General features: G+C 33.1%; 1 protein-coding gene and 2 long non-coding RNA genes across 6 annotated transcripts in view; 1 reads left to right on the forward strand and 2 right to left on the reverse strand.

Annotated features, from left to right (window-relative positions):
* Positions 1 to 18039, forward strand: part of LOC117208411 — a 31906-nt gene extending 13867 nt beyond the window's left edge. Inside the window, exons 1-3 of one of the 4 annotated variants that reach the window (XM_033449603.1) lie at positions 11068 to 11872; positions 11957 to 12414; positions 14008 to 18039. In XM_033449603.1, coding sequence (XP_033305494.1) covers positions 12385 to 12414; positions 14008 to 15750 — 1773 coding nt within the window. In that variant the 5' untranslated portion in view covers positions 11068 to 11872; positions 11957 to 12384 and the 3' untranslated portion in view covers positions 15751 to 18039. Of the gene's footprint in view, positions 1 to 5873; positions 6251 to 11067; positions 12415 to 14007 lie in introns of those variants that run through there. The other 3 variants (XM_033449601.1, XM_033449604.1, XM_033449605.1) reach the window with 3 other exon arrangements.
* LOC117208413 lies at positions 3500 to 5835 on the reverse strand. Its single transcript, XR_004487686.1, has 3 exons — positions 5636 to 5835; positions 5481 to 5566; positions 3500 to 5394 (listed from the first exon to the last, which is right to left on the reverse strand). It is a non-coding gene; the product is annotated as an uncharacterized LOC117208413 (long non-coding RNA).
* LOC117208412 lies at positions 16244 to 18975 on the reverse strand. The gene is made up of 2 exons (XR_004487685.1): positions 18576 to 18975; positions 16244 to 18203 (listed from the first exon to the last, which is right to left on the reverse strand). It is a non-coding gene; the product is annotated as an uncharacterized LOC117208412 (long non-coding RNA).
* Between the last annotated feature and the right edge of the window lie 1468 nt (positions 18976 to 20443).

The raw sequence follows: 20443 nt of genomic DNA on the forward strand, positions 1-20443 counted from the left end.
ATAGCTAATTTAACTACAATTTAACTTAACAAAGCTAAATTAACGTTGAGATATTTTCTAAAACCAAACATTTCCAGATACAAGCACCTTGGTACTTTTTTGTAGGGATTTAAAAAAATTAAAGAACTAAATCGAACGACTATATATAAAAAATATATAGTTCCACCTAAAAGAACAAATATCGCGAAGAACAATTGGCAAACAATTTGTTACAGTAAAGTACCTCCTAGAACATTATCAAACGGTTAATAATATAATACTTAACGAACTAGTGGAATATTCGTTGGGCGATGAGAGGGAACTCTCCCTTCCAAGCGCCATCTTTTGCGAATAGGTTATGTTCATGCAAACTCTATACCAAAGTATTCCAAAAGAGAAATAAATAGCAAACTAACTACTTAATGGACTATATAAAAGGTTCTCGTCGGTCAGAGGATACGAATGACTGTGTGAAAGAAACGTCACATGGTCTGGTAGGATATAGGTCTCAGAATTATGACTCACGACCAGGTGTTCCTCTTTTGTACTTCGTGTATCATCAGTAGGGAACACTTTTCTGATGGGTAAAGGTTTCATAAAATTTATGAGTTCAGTGAGTTTGCTCGATTTCAACACGTTTTTGGAATAGCAATTTCCACGAATGCACATGCTCGAATTACGTAACGCGTAGTCGTTATTGCTTAAACTTTCATGTCACAGTAATCGTCGAAGATAAAAGTATGACATATTTATTTCCAGGACAGAACAATTTCGTTAGTAGGAATCATGATCGAGATATAAACAGTAATTAATTTCTTCTCATTTCAATATTTTATTAGATGCGTGATTTGTATTTCTAGGAAATTTGAAAGCGCAAAACTACACACACAATTCATATGATATGTAAAATTATGTAAAAATATTCAAACTAGAGTACTTATAATATTTAGTTTACTTGGAACAAATTTTTATTCAGGTTCTATGTTTTTTTTCTTCTCTTTTTTTTTTTTTAGTTATATTCATAGAAATATAAAAATGCATAAAAATCTGCAGTTCAATGATTATTAATATATGTGTATATGTTATACATATACATTATTAATACACATATATTATTATCTATGTGTAATATGAGCGATGTGCATTATTCAACGTCCGATTATTCAATGATACTTGTACTTCCATAAAATACGTATATTCAGTATGAATATTGATAAACTTTTTCAAAGTCTTATTCAAAACAAAATCGAGTCGAGGTTCGTTTAAAACGTACGACTTCTCATAAAAATAGTTTAGCATAATGCACAAAAAGTTTAGGACATTAGTATTAAGATTTGATCCATCAAAGATGGCAAAGTTCCTTTTACAAATGTACATACATGGCTGCAGCATATTGGCAGTGAAAAATCTTCACTTAAATATTGCAGAATTCTGAAAGCAAGATTGAGTCTTCAGATAAGATTTTACGGTTTCCAGTGAAAATTTCCTTGAAACAAATGCTCGCCAGGTATATTGGACCTAGAGTGAATCGGAAAGCTTGCAAAATGTTTGACAGGGAGAGGGACGCAGGGAGCAGCGTATTTTGTTAAGAGAAACTCGTATTGTGCGACCAGCTGGATTCTTACGGATTTATTCTTGGAAATGAACAAGAATAACGTGTCTTAGGTACGCGCAACTCTCTCTCTCTCTCTCTCTCTCGTTCCCTCTTTCTCTGTGGGGTTTTGCCTGCTCGCTCGCTTTCTTTCTTTCTCTACCCTCCTCTCTTCCTCTCGATTCCTGTCCGTGCCTTTTTCTTCTCTTTTTTTGTCCCTTCCTTTACCAGAATTCTTCGTCAATCGTCAGATACAACGTACGACTATTACCTGCATTATTTTTCTTTTTTTTTCTTTTTTTGTCTTCTTTAAATATGTATGTATGTTATTTATTGCAGTGAATCTTAATGACTAGTACGTATATCTTCATTTACACAAGTGCACGTTTAGTAGAATTTCGCTTGCTTTTTAACATGTTACCGAACATGTATCTGTATCGCAGTGCCGCCAATGTAATTTTTATAACCTATACGCTAAGTGTTCTATTACTGTATTATAATATATTTACATTTATATTATATTTATATTATTTTCAATAACTTCGACATTTCTCTATCATAGTATACTTAATGTTAAAATAAGCATATTATGATATATTTCAGTACCACAATATATCATCATATCTTCGCTAGTTTGTGGTTTCTTTGGTTTCTTGACGTTTTTTTTTTGGAACTAGTGTTGTTGGCCATTGTCTTTTTCAAATATTCGATGAAGACGAAGCAGAGAACCGAAATAAATACGTTATTTGTAAATCATACAAATGTGTAATATTTCCAAATCTCGTTTATCTCCACGTTGACAGTTTTTAGCAAACATGTAAAGGAAAAAAGGAAAAATTGAAGGCGCAATAAGAGCTAGCGAAAAGTGTAACAGTTACGTAGCTTTCCGCGAAAATCAATTAAAATTATCCACGTCGACAATCTTAGTACATACATAAAACATCTAGTGATTTATCATTAAATATCAATGGCACACGATAAGTGTTATTTTCCAAGTATCGGCTAATTGTTATGATTAACGGAAGAGATAGAAATTTTTTTTAATGGAAACGTAATATTTCGTAAAATTTGGGATTCTTATTTGAGTGAGCAATTCAAGTTGCTAGGTGTTATACAGGGTGTCCCATTTTAATCGATCCATGTAAATATCTCACACACTACAGATTACTCGAAATAATGTGTCAAATGAAACTTACATTGATTAAAATATTTTTTACCTACCAGTAACCATTATCGATGACAGAAATTTAATATTTAAATAATATTAATATTAATGAGACAGGAATCTTTTTGGTTAACTATAATTTGGTTAACCTAATTACACTTGATTAACTATGATCATTACATTATCGACACCGAAAATTTTTTTTATTATCACTAACCAATATCAGCTGCGAAAACATTATTTTTTGGTTATATTCGACTATTGTCAATTTATCATTAACATTACTGATAATTACTATTTACTGACAGCATAAAAGAACTTAATTATAAGACTTATTTATTAAGTAAAGAAACTGTATGAAAATGTGTGAAACAACGAATATGATAAAAATTATGGTAGTACAATATCTTCATTCTATTCTCTGTTTCACATATTTTCGTGCTCTTTTTTTAAATACAATAAATTTTATAATTAGCCTTTTTTATGTTGTCAATGAATATGCGCTAATTGCCAGTGATGCTACCAACAATTTTGCAAAACTTTTTTGCTGCCGATAATAATTATTCGTAACCAAAATTAATTTTCCGTCATCGATAATGACTAATCATAACCAAAATAAAATCCCTGTCCTCGATAGGCAACGATTACTGGTAATCAAAGATTGTATTTAGTTTGAACGGTTATTTATAACCAAAATAAAATTCTGTCCATCGATAATGATTACTAGCAAGCAAAATGAAATTCCGTCATCGATAATAATTATTCGTAACGTAACTTGTATTTAATTAAATAAATGAACTCTTATACCATAACCTTAAAAATTCGTTCTATAACAGTTACAATGTCTGGCTTTTATAAAATAAAAATATACATTTTTCTAGAGACCATGCGATGCATTTTTTAATTCTTTACAAAAAGTTGTTGAGGTACTTTGATCGAAAAATGACTAGTTTAAAAGATACTACAACTTTAATCTTGCAAGACTTATCGTATGAAGGACAAGGAAAGATAACGCAGTGCTTTTATGTTTACGTTTTCCTTGTTCATACGCTCGATTTCGTTAACGTGCAAATGTTTTTCAAATTAAACATTTCTTCATACAAGTACTTTCATACTTTTTCTGTAAAGTAAAATTAAAAACTTCGTGAAAAAAAAAATTGTAATAAATATATAACAAGAAATGTATAGTTCCATTTAAAAGAACAACGATAGCTCGAGACCTGAGAAACGCGTGCACCCAGATAAATTTGACGGTCATCGTAAGGCGCCCCCTTGAAACAGAACAAGTTTCATTTGATACACTTGTCCCAATAATATATAGTTTAGTAAATATTTGCGTGAGGCGATTAAAATGTTACAGCGCTCGTTCGATCGGAATGTATTTCTACGGTATCGGGATTTTGTAAAAATTGTCAAGTTTTACGAACCTCTGATCGTATAACAGTTCGTGAAATGTTTGCCAATGTCGAGAATATCGGCGGGGAGGGGGTAGCTAGTCTGGCAGCGGCGATCGATTGGCAGCCAACATCGTAAGTGTACGGCGTCAAATCGTCGGAATTCGTGACGTTTCGACGGGAGGCCCACGGAAATACGAACTCGTAAGCGAGAACGATGACGCGATAGCAGAGGCGAGATCGCACGTAAACCAGTTAAAAGGAATCCATTTTTCCGCGAGCCATGTGCTCTGTCGCACATGCAATAGCGACAGCTTCGATCAATCCTTGCTAACATTTATTTTTATCCAACTTGTTCAACAATTGTTACGTGTAACGTTTTCCTTCCTGGTAATGTTCTATAAATAGAATTAACAAATCAAATTCGATGAATTGCATCTAATTTAGAAAGATTGTCATTGGCAACGATTTAATGGAAATGTGCTTTAAGTATTGTACGATTGTTGTTATTATGAATTTTTAAATTTCTTTTAATTAAAATTGTTCAATTGCGCGTGACACGCGAACGATTATTCTCGGACGAATGCCATCCTAAAATATTTGATTGATATGATCGGAACGATAAACAGGTTCTATGAATTGTATCTAATTTAAAGAATTACGAAGAAAACGATTTAGCAGTTAACTTATATAGTGCGAGTTACACGTTGTGCAACGTTACTTGTCACATACAAAATACATTAGTGTTAATGTATTTGGAATGGCTACAAACAAACCGTCAGAGTATCTCGAAGCGAAACGTGAGAGACAAAATTTGGTCGTTTATTATGCTATGCGTAGAGGATAACCTATCGAGAATCCGACGTATTTTACAATATCTAATAACCTGTTAGATGTACTAGTACTGAATCCTTATTCCAACTCCGGCTTTTCATTATTGGCATCGTTCAAAACACCCTATTCAATAAATTACTAATAAACTAACGATTCAAAGTCCATTCGGAACTCGCGCTTTCTATCAATTAAGAACTAAATTCACGCTCCTAAGATCCTTCTTCGGAAGATCTCCCGCTGACTGGATTCGCAACTGCGCATGTACTACGAAATTCGTTGTAAATCTGTTCTCCGTGTTACGTTAACATAGCACATAGTGTATTACTAAAATATACATATGTAATCAGTGTGTTCGTTCATCAGATTCCAACAAGCATACATAGAGGCTCCTCTTATAAATTTTTTCATAATTTGTTTGTTTTCATCGTACCCTGCAACGTTTGTTTCCAAGTTTAGGAACTAGCATAAAAAAAAAAAAAAAAAAAATGAAATTCCAAGAAACAGTTGCTCAACTTACTTTTACGTAATACACAGAATATTCATCCGCTAGATACGTATCTTCTATTCGATCTTGTATGTTTTTGTAACTGTATGTTTATATAACTAAAGTGATAAACACACAACATAGAAGATGATAGTCTAGGCCAAGAATATTTGTCATTTCTTCCTTACCTTTTTCATTCATTTCGTTCGCGGAATAGTCGAACGACGGCCTGTTACGATACCAAAACGCAGGCTGAAATTCCGCGTCATTCGCAAGTTATTAGTCGAAGTTTGAATGGATTGGTTCGTTAGTCGTTTCCGTATCGTAGCCATCGCTAAAATAGAGTTCTTAATGCTCCCTCGACGAGTCTTCCACGATCTGCCCCACCACTCGGCCCTGGATCACGTGCTCGCCCCCACCACGTTGCTGTACAAAAGCAATTATAGATTCATTCAGTGAGTAGCAGCGCCAGTGCTATCCCGACTTTTACGTTGGGTCGGTTGGTCTGGTAGATGTTCTCGGCATTAGGCTTCGGCAATCTTTGAAAAGTAGACACCGCGTATTCACCAGACAACTGTATTATTTATTATCGAAGTTCTATCGAATATTTCGCTGTTACCGATCCTTAAGGGCAATCGGAACAATTCGCCAGTTTCTATCGCGTGCATTGAACGAGAAATATTTTTAGCAGTGCTACGGGTTTATTTTCGAGAGACGCGAGGTGAAAGTGGAAGTGCCTTTTCGGAGAAAGTTTCGTGGGGATTTCTTCTTCTTCGCTGTCACCGAATTACTAAAATATTCCAGTAAGTTACGCTTTTAGACGTTCTACAATTTCTATCGCTCGTTTACCGAGAACTCGACCGTTCCATGCTAATTTTTTCACCTTCCAGCATCGTTCTGGATACATTTACATCCGTTTTAACTGTCAGCCTATGAATTTTAATGCGGTCCGCGGCTGAAACTTTGCTGTACGTTTTCAGTCTTTCCTTACAAGTTCATTGTTTGCTCCGGGCACTGTCAACGCTCTTTTAGTCGAAATCCGGAGTATTTCGTTCCGCTTAACATAGAAAATTGACAAATTTATCGCAAGCTTTGTTAGCCGATAAGACGAATGGCATTTCCCATCAGTTTTTGTTCCTTTCGGCCTCCTTTCGTGGAGAAAATGACTCGAACAAACGGGGGGGAAAGGAATACAGAAAACCGCAGCAAATAGGAGAATTCGTGTTTCATCAACGCGTTGCAAGGATGTTCTAGCATTAAGAGGTTAGGAAATGAACCAGTTTGTAATAAAAATTCGACCACATGCGATGTTTTAATATTTATAATTTATCATTGTAAAATCGTTTTACTGGCCTGTTGAAGACACTGCGCATTCAGATAACATTGCGAACGTTAATATTTAACAAATTCGCGGTGTAAGAAATGGAATAATAATCTTACATTTGTTGCTTCATGTTTTGCAAATTTCGTACTTCGTGCGAATAGTTTGCAACGTAATTTCGTCGTTAGAACGATAATTCTTGTAATGGTTGCTTTAAAATGGTCTTATGCAAAATTCCAATTAGTTCGGAGGAAAAAGAAATTATTAATTGATTAATAGCCTGAGGGTAATGCTCTAAATACTTGCAACAACAAAAGCCGATTCTTTCACGGAAGCAGGTTTATTTCCGCGAAGGCTTGTAAAATAAAATTCACGCTTATCTGTAAGTGATAAAATCCGTGTTGCCACTCATTCGAGGAACCTCTTCTCATTTATACTTGCTGGAAATCTTGCCGATAACGAGGCCAGCTACAGTATCATTCATAAATGGTGATTACTCAATTAGCTGCAAAATTCCCTAGAATCGTCTTTTACTCTCATCATTTAGAAATTCAAATTCCCACTGGTGCATATAAAACTAGTAAGATTTTGAAAATTAAAATTGTTCCGCCGATGGTTTACAAAGAGATTGTGATTTGAGAAAAAAGATTGACTTTGTTCATTACTTGAAAGTATAGAAAATGTTTATTAATAAAAAAAAAAAAAAAAGGAAACGAACTAAAACTTTCTCATCCTGTACATTTACGTTCTTCGGTGCTGCATATGGAATATTTTACGTTCCCAATTCAACTGTCTGTAGTTCGTAAATAATTACTTAAAGATAAAAAAAGAAAAAATTAAGAAGTAAATTACAATGTGATATCGCGAACGTGTCGGCCGCCGTTTCTGAAAAGCGCTGTATAACGAAAGGACCGTAGAGGCATCGATGAAGTTGACCAGTAAAATTAGCATTCGCTACGACGAACTGTATTTCGCCGGCGTATAGGTCATCAGCCCAGTTCGTCGTTTTCCAAGAAGACGAATTTCTAGCCAGACCCCTTGAAAACAGGGTAGATCCCAAACCCTTCTCTCGATTTATGATGCCTTCGAACCACCTTATGACTTCGAACGTGCATCGTAAAACTCGTTCGTTGCTTTTTCTTCGCCAAATTTATGCACTCCACCATTCTTCGTTTATCCTTACACACGTGAACGTAATAATCGTTTCTTAGTGTTTATTCGTTTATCCTTTAATTTTTTATTGCCACTTCTTTATTATTTCAATTTTCCTTTATTATACCGACTTTCTTTTTAACCAACGTCGGCCGTATACAACGATGCGTATTTCCTAACCTCTTTTAAGCAATTTTGTCTTCTACGTTCTTTATTACACAGTCACCGGTTACGTTTACGTTGAAAACCGCAAATAACGAATTATTATTATGCATATTGTGCAACGTAATCTACTTATATCTTTAACTAATTCGTTCGCACATATTTGGAACATGTACGTTCGAACGATAAAACGATAACTACAGAAATGATAAATGTCGTGGTAATAAACAGGTATGTGTTAATAAGTGAGAATGACAGGGGAAAAAGAAAGAAATTATTTCTCCTTATAAATATTTCTGCTGGTGCATTTTTACGTCCTAAATCTTCGTGATAGGACAAAAAATATATTCTCTTAGATTTCTTCTAATTTCGTGGCCCTCCATCAGAGTCTCGTTCTGTTTCCTCAAATAAAACTACGACGTCCGATTCTGCGAAGTCCTCGTTGCTCGAAGAAAGATTTTTCTCTCCTTCTCTCTCCGTCGGCCGTTTCCACTCCCCTTAGCATTCCAACGACAGGAGAGAACAGATGGTCGAGGAAGAATAAAGATCAGGGCTACTGTGAATAGTAAAAAATCGAAATTAATGAACAAAACATGGCCGTATTTCTGTTTTACAGAATCCACAAATTCGATTCTTATGTTATTACTTTTTTTTTTTATTTTTCTTCTTTCTTTTTTTTTCTATTTAAATACTCGGAACTTTATAAAAACAATCCGCCAGGATTTCATTAGAAACGAAGGAAATCTTTGAAATTATAGGTGGAACGAAATGTGCAGTGCTATTGTACTAGATGCAAATGAATGTGATATAACAATCATTGAACATATAAATACAAGAAGCATGTATGTAAACTGTAAAGCAGTACCGAGGAGAACCCGATGTTATTGAGGCAGTAAATTAAAATAGACATAAATAAAAAATCATAATATGTACTCTATGAATATTGAAATACATTTTTTCCCGAAACCTTTTAAACTAGAGTTCAGTGTTTTTTGCGCATATTCTAAGAACACGTAATTACACGTCTACTATCAAACTCGTTATTCATACACTTAAACAACTATTTGTATGTGTATTTCACACTTATGTGCGTTTCAAATACAGGCTGTCTCATTCTAATCGATCCGTGCGAAACATCTGCTAAATTATACATTTACTGGAAATAGTGTTTCAAACGAAACTCGCTTTGTTTCGAGGGGGGCGCGCTTCGCGACGGTCGCAAATCTCATCTAGGTGGATGTGCGTTCGGGGTCTCAAGGTGACCTTTGCTTCTTTAAACGGGACTATGCATCGTTCGATGCACTTTTTAGTTTTCTAGAAAAATAGCCTTAAGATACTTGGACCGAGATTAAAAGTGCTTTAATCTTGCAAAACTTATCGTACGAAGGACGAGGAAAGATAATTCAGCGTTTCTGTGTTCATGTTTTCCTCGTTTTTCGTGCACTCGATTTGATCTAATTAACATTGAAATATCTTTTAAATTAGATATTTTCAGATACAAAGTACTTTGATAATCTTCGGCAGGAGAATAGCGTAGAAAAAAATATAGCTTCATTATGTTCCAAAGTGTGTGTAGTTTCGTTTAAAGGTCGCCTTCTTCTTACTGGCGGACATTAAGAAAATCTACACAAATTTGGCATATTATTTTTCTTCTCGAAAGTACTGTACGTTATATTGATAAAAATTAAAATAGAATTTTTTTTTATTTTATTTATTAAAATTACAATCAATTCTCGCGTTGAGAATTTTCAGTAATTTTTCTGGCGTGGCGCAGTGACATGGCTGATTATTTATAATAAGTTAATACTTATTATAGATAAGTATAATTGATAAATATTATAAATAAGTAAATATTACAAAATAGAATTTGAACGATGGAATTTGAGAAAGCGGAAATTCAAAATTTTAATTACTGCCGCTCTATTGAAATATTACGAGCCCTAATTATTCTTTACATAGATTTCTTCGTTCGGTCAGATAAAATATCAGTGTTGCGGCTTTCCATTCTTTGATTATTATTCTTGAGGAAAAGTAGCTTTAAATTGCTTCGCTAAACGCATATAACATCTTATGTAATTATACGTTACCTGGAGCAAATCTGCGTAATAGGTACTAATTGATAGATAAGATCTTGTTTTCACTTTGAACAAATTTGTATTCTTTCTTGCTTCTTTTTCCCCTTAATTCTTAAGAAACGTACATCGCTTAAAAATTCCACGATCGAAAGATTATTTCGCGAGAGAAACGAATATTGTGGAGAAATAATTTCTCACGCGAGCGAACAAAGTTACGTTAAGCTACGTAGAAAAAATTAAAAAAGGGGGAAAAAGGAAGCGATTTAAGCGACGATAAGCGATTCAAGAGAAGTGATTTTTTAATTAACATTCTTCGGGCAAATAGCATGGAATCTTAGAATTCCAAAATAAGTTGCCAACGACAACGCTTGAATGCGTAGTAGGGGCTTTCATAAAAGTACTGTACATATATTTCAATACCACATAATTTCGATATCGTGTACGTGTCATCAATTGACGACTATTACTTCAAGGAATACTCGATAAGGAAGTGAGTTTGCGTCATGAAACAGAATAATTGTTTGATCATTCCATATATCTACTTGACAACCTGTAACCGTGGAAAATATTTGGGCAAACTGTAAATTGAAAGTTTGATGAAACTAAAAGCTCGAATTGCTATGTAGGTTTTCTAGAAATAGGCAAAGATTAGATAAAATTCAGGTGAAAATGTTTCTAAACATTTGGTGTTATTGTTTAAAAAATAAAAATAGAACTAGGTACGTTCTTGAAATATTTGTCATATTCATGTTAAACGGTGTAAAAAAGATTTGTATTAGAATTTCGAACGATTCTACTTACAACATTCGAAAATAATTCGAAGACAATACATTTCTTGTTAAAAAAAAAAAAAATGAATCTTTATTTGTAGAAAGCAGTATATGATATTATTGAAATATCTCGCTAGTATCTTAAATAAATGAAAGAAGTAATTTTAATATCATGTTTGATAGATAACACGTACGTGCACATACTTATATTTCTTATTATTCCCCAAGATGCATTATAGGTATATTATATTTGATTGATTTTGTATCTAGAATTGTGCATTCGTGGAAAATGTTATCTCGGTAATTACCTTTGCCGATATCGATAGCACATTGTAACCTGACTTATCGATGACGCGTAAAAAGGGGTTGTAAACATGTGAAGAGCCTTTTGGTGGAACCGATTATGGGGTTCCGGATAATACCAATTCGTCGATGACGTGATGTGAAATCGTTTCTCGAAATCGGCACTGGCACTCGTTCCTTTTATTCGCAACGATGAATATTTATTGTAACTGCAGGTTTGTTAATCGTGACACGACGATTCTGGCGAAAGTGTTCTGTTCGCTGGAATATTGCGTTACAAGAAAAACATTGATTCTTTTTTCGCGGCGTTTACGACGCTCGCTATAACGTTCATCGATATTGTTCGTAGATACCTGTGTTTTTAAGAAACGATCGGCTATTTTGAAGCCAGCGTAAGAGGCACGGAATAATCGGACCATTAGCACGCGAATAATTCTCATTTTCTTGATACAAATGGAGAACAAAAAGAGAACAGCGGCTATTAGTACAATGCTATTTAGTGGTATTTCGATTAAACGCTTGTTCAAGCTCGAATACCGCAGTTGGTGATATTTGAAAATTGAAAATATTCCTAGCGATCTTGTGTGTTTGCTTTTCAAATTTAATCAAATACCGACGCGTATGTTGTTATTATCATTCAAGGTTTGTTTTAAATTGCAAACATGAAGTTTATCTCACACGAAACGAGCAAATATTTGGTAAAAGCTCCGAATATGATTGATATAGGGAAACCAGTAGTGTCGTTGCGAGGTTAGGAGAGGAGAGGGATATTGTCAGTTGGTCGGCGCCAGTAGTGGGGCAAAGAGAGGGTGTGCAGTGGTGGGGAGTTGGAGAGGCCAAGAACAACTTCTAAATGGGGGCTTGGCCTTCTAGCGTTGCGACACGTTCGTGGAAAAGCGGCTCCGTGCCGCTTTACTAACACTCGGACATCTCTCTGCCACGTGGCCCATTAAAACACAATGGGAAAAGAAGGCAGCTGCGGTGCGCGCGAACGATGTCGAAAGATGCGTCTCTATTCCTGCCGGGATCACGGGAGAATGCGACACCTGGTCTTAAAACTATGAATCGTAAAGCCGTACGTGGAAGTTGCGCCTGACGTTTCGTCGATTATTTAAATAACCTCAGTGAGACACTGACAAGGTTAACGGACTCTTATGTCAACGAGTGACTCGACCGATCTGTTGGTAGGGGGATATGCATGAGAAATCGATTTAAATTCATTAGACAAATTCTTTATATTTCTCATTTTGCGTTTCACGACTATTTCTTGGTACTTTGTTTGATTTTATAACGACGTTACGATCGTGTGTATTGATCGAATGGTAACAGAGATGCATTCATCCCTGACGAAGTGAACAGAAATTACCGATTAACGGGATTGTGTAATTTTATCGTTTTTATAGAAATTTCATTTTCTTTTTCTCTCATGGACAAATTCGTCAATCTTAGAAACGATTTCCACGCAATGTTTAAAATATTAGTAATTAAGAAGATCCAGAAGAATGAGAATAATCTGATTCCGTTCGAATTCCTTTGTTTACTACGCAATGTACAATTATTCACTGTTTTTTTTTACATCTGTTGATCAACCTTGCAAGAACACGGGTTGAACGTGAAACGTTTTATTCTTAGAACAAGAAACAGCTGCAAGTGGTGTATAATTATTTTATGACTTGATTATAATGTGCTAATAAAGTAAGGTGGAATTAAAGAAACGTAATCTTTTTCTTCCTCTTCTTCCTTTTTTCACTGTTAAAAGAGATCAAATTTCGATTGTAAAAGACTCTAGAACTTTGTAGAATGAAATAGCTCTATAATTAAAAACAAATTATTTTTTTTATGTAAGTTATGACTCATTGGAAATACGTTTAAATTTACTTAATCATGTATGCAATAGCATCGTAACCTAAAAATTAATAATTTAAATTAATTAATCAGGCTGAAATAAAAGTAACATGTAAATAAAAAACGTCGAGAGCCAAGGTTCAAGATACTATTTAAAATTTAATATAATCAAGATTTACTGCGTTGAAGTAAAATGAAGACAAAAACAAAATTACTGAGGCATGTTAGTATTTTTAGTTGGAACAGATTTTCATGGAAAATATCTTACGCAATGCGGTCAATTACGTAAATTATGCCAGTCACTTATAAATAATCGCGTATAGCAAATGATTATAAAGCATTGCCGTATAGTTTTATAAAAATTTTAATGCATTTTAAGACAATTTGCTTTATTTTCTTCTAATATTTTTTTATTTATATTCATATTAACATTTTTATCCTATTAATTTAAATAAATAAATATTTTTTATAAAATATGCTTCTATAAAAATTATATAAGTAATATATGGTGCTTCTGAATATTATATTAAGCTATACTATAAGAGTACAATATATTTACAATTAATAGATTTTTATTGGAAGTGTGATCCATTTTATTTGACTAATTGTAAGAAGTAATAGCTTTTTTAATGTATAGTAATATACCTTAAATCTAGATGATTTCGCTCAAATAATATTAGTAAATAATTATATGTATTTTGCTAATTATAATAATTTGTTTTTATCGTATTTTAAATTGATTTTTACTATTATTAAATCTGACTTTTGTATAATTTAATAATTATAAATCAAATGTTATTAAAGAAATATTTATTATATATTCAGATTGAATATTTATAATATTTTATATGTTTTATATTTTAGAATATTTTTATACTGTACGTGCTATATCATCAAAATATTAAAATGATCTTTGTCTTTTCTGTTTACAGATACAAGACTGTTATGCTGAAAACAAAGTAGTTTTACAAAAAATGTTGACAGTAATGTGCCCAAACTGTCGTCACCGATTTCCAGCTCCAGGTTGTTGCAGAGCTCAAAATATGGACGAAGATAATACTCTAATTCATCCAACAACCTGTTATTATGGTGGCCTGCTAGTTCCTGAAGGCTATAATAGTGGTGGTGGTTGTTTTATAAATGCACCAACTATTATACAACCTGTTATCAATTCCTTCAACTTTCCATCAATGACACTTGATTTGGAAAAGCCAAGAATCGATAAACAAAAGGAAGGTTTCCTCCAAAAATTTGAAAAAAATACACAAGTTCTTGGATTTCCATTAATTAATGAAGAAATTCAAAAAAATGGTTCTGGGTGTCAAATCACCACAAGTTGCGATTTAACTGGAGGAAGTGTAACAATCACAACACCAAGTATACAATCTGGAGGCTGTTTAATTCAGAGTACAGATTCTGGAACTCTTATGCAAACGCCACATATGGAAATCCGTCCAAAATTGTCTGGTGGTGGATGTTTCGTGCAAAAGACATTATCAACTGAAAATCAAGAAGCCTCTACTGTATTTCATGAACAAAGGAATCAACAAGAAAGTGTGACTCACGATAAAAGGATGTTTTTAATACCTCCAAGTGGTTGTCAGGAATTACCAGGGACTCGAAGAAATATCCTACCGCAAAAAGCAGAAGAGGGAACTTCATTTGAAAATTGTGAAGCAAAATCAGTTTTTTCAAATTTTCAAGTGACTAATGTGCCAGTCATGCAATTTCAACAAGCTAAAAGTTCGAAAGGAAATGGTCAAGAATTAGATCAAGATCGAAATTTTAATTGTTGTTGTAATAATGTTCAGAAACTTTATCATGTTAAATCAAATAATTTTCAAGTTTCTGAAAATCGTAACTCCATGGTTTTAAATTCTAATCCAGGAGTACAGATTCAAGTAAATGCAACTGTACAGCTTCCTGCAAGTTTAGGACAATGCACAGTAAATATAACTGCAACTACTACAAATTCGCCTGAATCTTTGGCAGGTATAACTTCAAGAACTAGAAACAATTTTAATGGTGGAGGTTTAGTGCAGAAAAATGAGACTCAGAATAACGAAGAAAATTTTGATGAAAGAAGAGACAGAACTCCAACTACACCAGTCTCTTGGTTAATGCCATGTCCCTGGAGTTTTGACAATTATATGATGAACAGGGATGCAGCTAGACTGAGCGAAGTTAAAAGACTTTTACAAACTTGTGGTTGGTATCACGAAGGTCTTAGTTGGCAACAGAGTGAAAATTTATTAAAAAATGCTGCGATTGGCAGATGGCTGATGAGAGATAGTTCAGATAGCAGATATATGTTTGCTGTGTCTGTACAGACTGCTAGAGGACCTACCTCTGTTAGAGTTCACTATTTTGTGGGACAGTTTCGATTAGATGCTGAACCTAGGCTTGCTTTTGCGATTCCTCTTTTTGATTGTCCAATTAAGATGCTGGAATATTACGTGGAATATTCAAAAAGTGTTGATGAACATAGAAAGGAAGTTTGGGTAGATTATAGTGGACAACTGTATAGTGAAATTTATTTGACGAAGCCTTTAGTTAAAGAAGTTAGGTCTCTTAGTCATTTGGCCAGGTTAGTTGTTAATAGGAACAAATTACCCACAGAACACTTGCCACCATTAATTAGAAATTATCTAGCAGAATATCCATACAGTCTCTGAAAAATGATGCATAACGTTTTTCTGATTTCTGGATTTTCTTTGTCAGTATTTCATACAATTTTTAAATTTATGTACTAAATGAATTAATAAATTAATTTTAGATAAATATATAAGACGAATATTTATGAACTGATAAATTTAAATGTATTCCAGTAAAATTCCTCTCTCAATTTCTATTAATTTGTAGCAACAAATAAAAATATTTAATAAAATAGTTTAATTCAAATATCTTATTTCAGCTTTATAGTACAATATAAAGTAATAGAAATTTTATTGTATTAGTTCCAAAAGTCAGAAAAACTCCAAAATATTATTTTTATACATTTTAAGACGATTTATATCAGAATTTGTGGAGTAATATGAAATATAGAGTTTAACTAGTGAGATACTAGATCTTACACTTTTATAAATTAAACAATTAAAAGCAGGTCCTATTATTTTAATAAAAGGGTTCATGAAATTGAATTGTTGAAATAATCAACGAATTCGAAAGTTAGATGAAAGCGTATAATTTTGTTCATAGTCAGTAAAGAGCATAATATTGTAAGATTGATTATTCGACCGAGTTTCTCCTTATATAAAATTTTCTTGAAAGACAGGGTACCATTTACATACCCTGCTCGGACCAACCAGTCTTTGATGATTCCTCTTCATAAGTAATCGATAAAACTATTTGTTTTTAAGTTTCTCTTAGATCTGAAACTCCATTTGATCGTAAGTCTTGATAAGTAGTTTTTGGAGCATTAAAAAAGACGCATTAGGAAGATGAATTAAATTTGATAATTTTATTATAATATTGTAACCAACTGTAACCAACCTGTTATAATTTAAGAACCATATTCTTGTAATTATGATAGCCTTTTTAATGCTTTGAAAATGTCTTACAGATTTTTCAGACATTGATTATTAAATTGTATATACATAGAACTCGGTCGGTTTTGATATTTTTTGAACAATGATTGACAGCGTTCCTTAATAGTGGCAAATTTGTAGACTTTTGGAAACCTGGAAATCATTGTTTCAAACTTAAAACTGATTAAGAATAGCAAGAATGATATTAAGTCGGCTTCAATGAAGAAATCGTAAGGCAGTATTAGATTTTAAAAAGCGTCGATTTGACTCTTCGTTCTTCAATAGTACTAGAATTCTAAAACAGTTCATTGCCAATGAATATACCATTGATTTGCAAATTGCTTTTCTATCGTGATAAAGTAATCTACTATGATTTCTTACCGCGAACTTGAAGCTTTTAATAGAATGCAATGTATGCTGCAATATTCAAAGGGTAATTAGCAGTAATAAAAGTAACGTCATTTTCGATATTATGACTTATTAATGTATTATTGAATATAATACTAGAGATGATACCCTTGTTGCATGTAAAATGAGACGATCTATAAAATAGTAATATTTGAAACGAAGAGTTGAACTTTGCAGAAGAATCAAACGCTAAATTAATTTAATTTTCGTTTATTAGCGAGTTTCTCTGAATGTATATGGTACGCGTGCGCGCGCATATGTGTGAATGTGTGTAAAATGAATTTGTATATGTACGAATAATAGGAAATGCGATTTGAATGTCGATTGTTACTCAAAAACATAATTGATATATTTTTCTAAAGTAAGAATCGGCGACCATTTCAAAGCAAACACAATTTTTCTAATGTAAAATATTATACGGGATGTTTCCAAAACTGTGCCTCTTTAGATAAAATTATTAAAAGGAATTGCATCGTTTGAAACTCTTTCTGCATTTTTCCATATAACTAATAACCTTTCGATGGAACACCCTGTATAAATTAATATAGAAATTCTTGTTCATTGTCTCTATATTAGAGATATGCTTTTAAACTGTCGATATATCTACCCTTCGTAGACCATTTCGGAAAAAGAACCTAGCATAAAAGAATCACTTTTCGTATTAACCGCCAATTATACTTATCTTAATATGTATTTCATGAATTGTCGTTGACAAAGTAAAATTAATTTACAGTTACCTAAACTGTACATAGTACTACATAAATACGAGACATTCTGTAGAATATTTAATTCTTATTGACGATGAAGTGGTAGCTACTAATATTATGCGATGTTTGCGTTATTAAGTAGCAAGATTGCGAAGGGTTAGTTAATTTCGATTTTCCTGATTCTAAAAGTTGATTCGACAGAGTATGTTTGTTGTTGAAAACTGCCACTCAACGAATCCTACAATGTGTTTTATATTGCGATTATAACAATGTATAGTGTGACATGAGTTAAATTATTAAAGAATTATTTATTACCATGAAACATTCATGAAATATTATTTATACTTCCCCTTTAAAATTTATTTTAATATCATTGTTTTATTAAATGATAAATCCATTTTTCCATTAACTTATTATAAATATATGTGTAAGATGCTTGGCGTTAACAACCTCCACGATTTTTTCATCTGAAAATTCATCTTTAATCTGAAAGAAAAAGATATTTTAAATAAAAGTTAATCAGAATACCGTAATGATATTCGACTGTAACGTAAAAAACTGCTAAAAATTTGTTCCAATAAAATATAGATAATATTAAGACATCAATACGTATAGATTCAGCAATATGTATCAGGTTAAACAGGTTAAGTTGCTTCTTTTAAACAACTTGCTTGGAAATGTAATCAAATAATTTCTTACAGACGCGTAAGTTAAATACGAACGTAATTCGGTGATACTTCGTGGCTGAAATAGTAATCACATTTCTCGTTTATAATAATTGTGTATATACCTACTATCAATTTATTCTAAACTCGTCAGTGTGACAATTATTTATGTCGATGTTAACGATTTACATACTTGTCAGGATATTTATAATCAACAGTTTACAAAACACACATTAACATAATCGAAGAACTTTGAAGTTAGATAAATGTAGAACTATATAGTGTTTCAAAGTTTATTTGCTTCTACACATCCGAACTTAATGAACAAATTAGAACATTTAGAATTCTATGTCGTGTCTATATCGAAGGTGGCATGCAATTGGAGAATGCGTATTAGATGTCCGATAATAATACAATTACATGCTATGAACAAGTGTATGACAAGTGTGCTTAATTCTTATAATACATTTAGTCACAAAGTATCCATTCTCTCATTAGTCAACTCAGAAGTCAATACTGCTAATTATGTCACGATGATAACGTCGAGTCTTTACGCGTGATCTGTCATCAGAAATAAGACGGTTGTATATGTGTATAACAAGTGTATATATACATACACGAACGCAAAATGCAAACGAGCGTGTTGATCGATGACATTTCTCCTGAGTTAAATAGCGAGATGACTTTGCACGTTCAATAAAAAACAGTATTTCGTTTCGGAATGATGTAAGCAAATTATTAAAAAAAGATAAGCTGATTTGTTATTCCTGAATTTGTCTCAACGTTATCCACAACAAGTGACAGAAATAATTATGCATATTTAGGAAAACATGTAAAAGTGACCTCGAGACTTTTTAATGAAAAATATTTGAGAGGTTTTGAAGTTGTTGCAGTCGAAAATAAGGGTCGGTTTTCAAGCAAATAACGCGTATAAAATTTTGGCCAACCTGGTCACGTGTCACGTACTCATAGATTTCAACGATATACCTTTTCTGAAAATTTGGTACTTTTAACTTACTGCATAGATTATCCTGTACGCATTTGAGCTTTTGGAACGTTGTCATTGGTTGTGTCATCATTTATTTTGCCTCTTTATGTAATCACGATCTTACGTCTCAATTTCTACAGTTAAGATCTTTGATCACCAAATATTAATAAGTTCCAATATTCCGAACTGTTCATTTCCGTGAAAAATGACCCCCAGTTTCTCTTTTAGCGATCTAAGGTACCTCCGAAACGGCACATTCAGGTAACAAATTTTGCAGTTTGGACACTACCCTTTATCCGAAACCTTTTTCATATTCTTTTGTAATGCAATTTATTTTAAATTCATCAATAATTAACTTTAGTTGAGAACATCTTTTTATCAGGTTGTCAGTAGTGTTTATTAGTTTGTAGCGGCCGTTGCGCTGGCCACCCTGTTTAAATAATTTGTACGGATTTAAATACCCAAATTGCGACAGTTTTGAACAGTACTGATTCATAAGTTTACAAAGGGCCGCTTTTAATCCTTTTAAAAAGATTTTATATTGTTAGTAGACTTTTTATGATTTCTTAATATGCTTTTAACTACTTTGCAACTACAAACGAAACATTTCACGATTGTGGTAGAAATCGTTCATAGTCATACTACGTCACGGACGAGATATCTTGTGCGCTTGCTTATTAAAATAAAAATTGCAATTACAGAAAAACAGAGTCACAGGACATCTTAACGACGTTGTAGTACGAATATTGTGTCGGGGGATAACATCGTCCGTAACAATATACAAACAGTATTGTGTCGCGAATAAGCTGTTCGTGTCATCGCGCGAATGTTATCGAGCCGTTACATATGTTGTCCATGGTTACGAACAGTGCTCGCGCTTACGGATCTGCTTGTTCCCGTACTAGTGCTGCACCATGCGGCCAAGTGCTAAGTTCAACTCAAATTAACGTACGAAAGGATTTATAAAATTAAATGCTTGGTCGTAATTTAGCATATACAAGAACCTATGTATTTAAGCTGAAAGTTAGGCATCTACTCTATTTGGTTGTACACTAACATAAACAAGAACATGT

Source organism: Bombus bifarius, unplaced genomic scaffold (genome assembly GCF_011952205.1).
Source record: "Bombus bifarius isolate JDL3187 unplaced genomic scaffold, Bbif_JDL3187 scf7180000008072, whole genome shotgun sequence".
NCBI classification, from domain to species: Eukaryota; Metazoa; Arthropoda; class Insecta; order Hymenoptera; family Apidae; genus Bombus; species Bombus bifarius.